The sequence below is a fragment of the Sinocyclocheilus anshuiensis genome, unplaced genomic scaffold (assembly GCF_001515605.1).
Source record: "Sinocyclocheilus anshuiensis isolate Anshui unplaced genomic scaffold, SAMN03320099.WGS_v1.1 scaffold147, whole genome shotgun sequence".
Classification (NCBI taxonomy): domain Eukaryota; kingdom Metazoa; phylum Chordata; class Actinopteri; order Cypriniformes; family Cyprinidae; genus Sinocyclocheilus; species Sinocyclocheilus anshuiensis.
In genome coordinates, this window is record NW_015549585.1 from 515,159 (window position 1) to 520,325 (window position 5,167).

The 5,167-nt window shown below is 33.8% G+C and overlaps 1 protein-coding gene across 1 annotated transcript in view; it reads left to right on the forward strand.

Annotated features, from left to right (window-relative positions):
* The window catches only part of LOC107657948 (EMAP like 6), a 60,452-nt gene that overhangs the window by 53,955 nt on the left and 1,330 nt on the right, over positions 1–5,167 (forward strand). Inside the window, 4 exon segments of the mRNA XM_016446293.1 lie at positions 123–295; positions 385–547; positions 1,993–2,096; positions 2,177–2,330. Coding sequence (XP_016301779.1) covers positions 123–295; positions 385–547; positions 1,993–2,096; positions 2,177–2,330 — 594 coding nt within the window.

The window sequence follows — 5,167 nt, forward strand, 5'->3', positions numbered from 1 at the left end:
AAGATTCACAAAATTCTGAAGTAAAAAAAATACTTAAAAAAAAAAAAAAAAACGAAACGTAACGTAACGTAAAATTTTCCGATCAAAAATGGCTGAAGGTTAATTATTTTTTTGTCTTCCAGAAACTCCTGAATAAAGTCAGTCTGGGTCATCCGGCAAAGTGCACAGCGTACAGTCCGAACGGTGAGATGGTGTCCATCGGGATGGAGAACGGAGAGTTCATCGTGCTGCTGGTGAATTCTCTGACCGTATGGGGCAAGAAGAGAGACCGCAGCGTGGCCATCCAGGACATACGGTCAGAAGAGACGCTGCATGGCTAATACACAACAAAACACATGATCATAAAAGCACAGGTTTTTCCTCACGCAGGTGTTTCTCACGCAGGTTCAGCTCTGATAACCGGCTGCTGGCTGTCGGCTCGGTGGAGTGCGCTGTCGATTTCTACGATCTGACTCTGGGGCCGTCTCTAAACCGGATCGGCTACTGCAAAGATATTCCTGGATTTGTGATCCAGCTGGACTTCTCTGCTGACAGCAAATACATCGAGGTACAAAAACATAATGAGCAAAATCACAAATAGAACATTTTGATAACATACTGCCCTTTTATTCATACATAGCTGAGATGTAGTGCAACAAAATATTTATTCATGCACACAAATTGTTTTTGTGCATGCACATTTTCCCACAAATAAAGGACATTGCATGGAATTAAAGTCAACAAAAACAATTTATATATATTTTTTTCATTTTGGCTTAGACGTTAGTAGCTAAAATGGGAGACCCTCACTAATTTTTGTGCCAAATTTCTATTTCCTGTACATTTCTATATATCATTTTTCCACAAATAAAGGACATTGCATGGAATTAAAGTCAACAAAAACAATTTATATATTTTTTTTACATTTTGGCTTAGATATTAGTAGCTAAATATCTATCTAGCTAACTAGATGTTAGTACCCTCACTAATTTTTGTGCCAAATTTCTATTTCCTGTACATTTCTATATATCAGTAGTAATGCACAGATACATATTCATTTGATCCCTGAAAACATATCGTCACCTTTTTTTATGGTGCTTTATACAGTCCAGATTTTTTCAAAGCAGATTCACTTTTATAAAACAAGAAAATAATAGTTTTAATGTTGTAACCCATGCTGCAAAAAAATTTCAAATGTATTTAAAAAATATATATATTTCTAAATATATTTACTACCATTATGTTTGACCACTTTTTCTATATTTTTGAAAATATATTTAAAAAATAATTAATATATATATTTTTTATTTAAAAATATATTTTTCTCTCCATATATTTCAATCCAAAAAAAGACATTCATGTGTCACATTTGAAGAAAAACATTAAACTGTGTTTTCTTGCCCCTGAAACACATGAAATATATTTTAGTATATGAAGGTTGAAACTAAATATATTTTCAATTAAAAAATTTGCTTCACTGTGTACAACAATGTATTATATATTCTTTCATATTTATATATTCAAAGTTTTTTTATTTATATTTACATTCTAAATCACATACAACAATCCCCGACCCTCACCATCAAACATCTAGAGTAGCATCCATACTGTCCATTAATTCAGACTGGAATTGTAAGTAGAAGAACCGAGCATATATATATATACACATGCCAACATAAATCAACCTCCAACCATATATAAAAAGAAAAATAATATATATAATATTAAATTTATTTATTTATTTTATTCTATTTTTTGCTGTATGGTTAAGGTATGAAACAAATTTCATTTCAGCTGTAAAGAAGACAATAGTCAGCTCAATTCGGTTCAGTTCAATGTCAGTGTTATAAAGTTCATCAATTACAAAACGAGTTCAATCCATCTATAAGCAACATTACATAAGACAAAAGTGTCATTATACAGTTCAGTTTAGTTCAGTGTTGCGATTTAGCGTGAATTTAGTCTGTGTAAATAACACTGATATGACCGGTGTAGTTTATATTTTGTGTGCAGGTCTCTACCGGTTCATACAAGCGGCAGGTTCATGAGGTTCCCAGTGGGAAGATCGTCACAGAGCAAGCCCTGATTGACCGGATCACCTGGGCGACCTGGACCAGGTGAGGACACAGATCTGTGCAGTAAACGGTCCTCAGAAATGACATCAGTGTCCTGTAGTAAAGCTCTTCCTCCTGTACAGTGTTCTGGGTGACGAGGTTTTGGGCATCTGGCCACGTAACGCAGAGAAGGCAGACGTGAACTGCGCCTGTGTTTCTCACGCCGGGCTGAACGTGGTCACCGGAGATGACTTTGGACTCGTGAAGCTCTTCGACTTCCCCTGCTCCGAGAAATTTGTAAGTCAGCCGTAAATCAAGTCAAGTCAAATTTATTTTCTATAGCGTTTTTCACAATACACATTTATAATACCTTAATATCTTCATGCCTCATAGTCGCATTTAATGTTAATCTGTCAGTAGCGATTTACTATATGTGACCCTGGAGCACAAAAGCAGTCTTAAGTCGCTGGGGTATATTTGTAGCAATAGCCAAAATTTATTCAGCTTTCAGATGATGTATAAATCAAAATTTTGAAAAATTGCCCCTTATGACTGGTTTTGTGGTCCAGGGTCACATATAGTATAAATCACTTTACCTGTGTATTCTGTATGTGTGCGGATAAAGCTGGATGTAATATTTATCTCAACTCGTGTGAACACTTGAAACATGAAGTTTCAGTAACACTAGGGCTGTCACGATATTAGATTTTTCACACCATGGTTATTGTGTCCAAAAGAATTTACGATATCGATATATCACGATATCTATAGAAACCTTAGGGAATCAGACAAATTAATTTTTTACATTGTTTATTTAGTTTTTCTTTTTACCCAATGAACATAAGGATACTGATAAACACAGGGCACATGCATTTTCACTTCTTCAGGTCACAGCTGACCTGAGACTCTGGCTTTCTCTGTTTTCTCTCTTGTTATTTCATAGGGAGCTTCAAAGAAGACACTGTCAAGTTCAACAGTATGATGAATAAATATTAACGTAATATTTATCTCAACTCGTGTGAACACTTGAAACATGAAGTTTCGGTAACACTAGGGCTGTCACGATATTATATTTTTCACACCATGGTTATTGTGTCCAAAAGAATTTACGATATCGGTATATCACGATATCTATAGAAACCTTAGGGAATCAGCCAAATTAATTTTTTACATTGTTTATTTAGTTTTTCTTTTTACCCAATGAACATAAGGATACTGATAAACACAGGGCACATGCATTTTCACGTCGTCGTCTTCTTCAGGTCACAGCTTCAAAGTCTTCTTCCCTATGAAATAACAAGAGAGAAAATACTGTCAAGTTCAACAGTATAATAAATAAATATTAACATCAAAACTGATACTTTAACCTGTTAACTTGCGTACCCATATTTTAATCTCTTTAATCTATAGTTGCACCGGCGCCAATGAAGTCATGCAGTTAACGCGCTTCTAATTCAGTATTAATGTGCACCTAGAACGACCGCGGAATAGGCATTAAGTGCATGGCACTGCGACCAACTTTCCATTTTACAGAGTTTAATGTGGTCGCTCAGTTTTTCTAGATCAGTTTTAATCGTGTAATAGATTTGAACAAAGAAATCAATTGCTACACAAAGGCAGTATTGGCCATGACTTGATTGCAAATACAAATACAAAAATTAGACGAATTAAAGGAAACGTGTTACTTATTAAAAGAATCACCCTTTTATTTAAATATATGAAAACAGGAAACTGCTGTTAACACGTTAATGTAACATTCCCCTTTCAATGACTAGTAAAATAATGGCAACTTACTGTCTGGATAATATTGAACATGGTTCTTCTGAGATATATTCATCTGCAGACCCGCAGCATGGATACTATTGGTTCTTCTCGGAGTAGTGCGGCTGCAAGCTGCGTCTTCTTGTGTGACAGGTGTCAGCGTTAAGGCGCAGTACTGCCAATACTATTGGTTCTTCTTGGAGTAGTGCGGCCGCGCGCTGCGTTCGCTTCTTGTGTGACAGGTGTCAGTGTTAAGGCACAATACTGCCACCTGGGAGGTCAACCAGGTACTGGCGCTGGAGTAGGCTATTTGCGTGTCGTGTTATCATAAGTGTCCTGTTCATTTTAAATATCATGGTTATCGCCAATACCGGTATATCGTCACACCCTAAATTAACACGATGTCGATATTTCATGATTTGAATATCACGGTTATCGTCAATACCGGTATATCGCGACACCCCTAGGTAACACTTTACAGTAAGGTTTCATTAGTTAGCTTTAGTTAGTGCTTTAATTAACAATCAGCAATACAGTTGTTTCAGCATTTATTAATCGTTGTTAATGTTAATAAAAATACAGCTGTTCATTGTTAGATAATTTCAGCTCAGGTCCATTAAATAATATTAACAGATACGACTTATGATTTCAATAATATATTAGTAAATGTTGGAATTGACATTAATTGAGATTAAGAAATGTTTAAGCTGTATTTTTTATTGTTAGTTCATGTTAACTAACATAGTTTACATTATGGTAATAAATGAAACATTAGAATAAAGTGTTACCAAAGTTATTTTACAAAATAGATTTAATAAATATTATTATTATTAACCATATTAACCATTTATTGTTAACAATATTAATCCTTATTAATATAAATCCATATTAACATTTTATTTTAACCCTTATTATTATTAACAATATAAACCATTATTATTACCCATATTAACCCTTTATATTTAAACCCTTATTTAATTATTTAAACACTATTTTTAAACACTTATTATCCATATTAAAACTTTACCTTTATTATTATTAACCACATTAACCCTTCATTATTAACCTTTATGATTAACCATATTAACCCTTTATTATTGAACCTTAGTATTATTAACCATAATAACCCCTAAACCTTGATTCATTTAATATTTTTACTGACGGTTTGCATTTCTTCACAGGCCAAACCCATATTAACCCTTCATTATTAACCATATTATTTTTTATTTATTTAGTCATTTATCAGACGCTTTTATCCAAAGCGACTTACAAATGAGGACAACAGAAGCAATCAATAGTAGTATTAAAACAACTAAAAACAGATCCAAAACTAAAAGCTAAAACTTTATAAATACTACCTATACACATTTTAA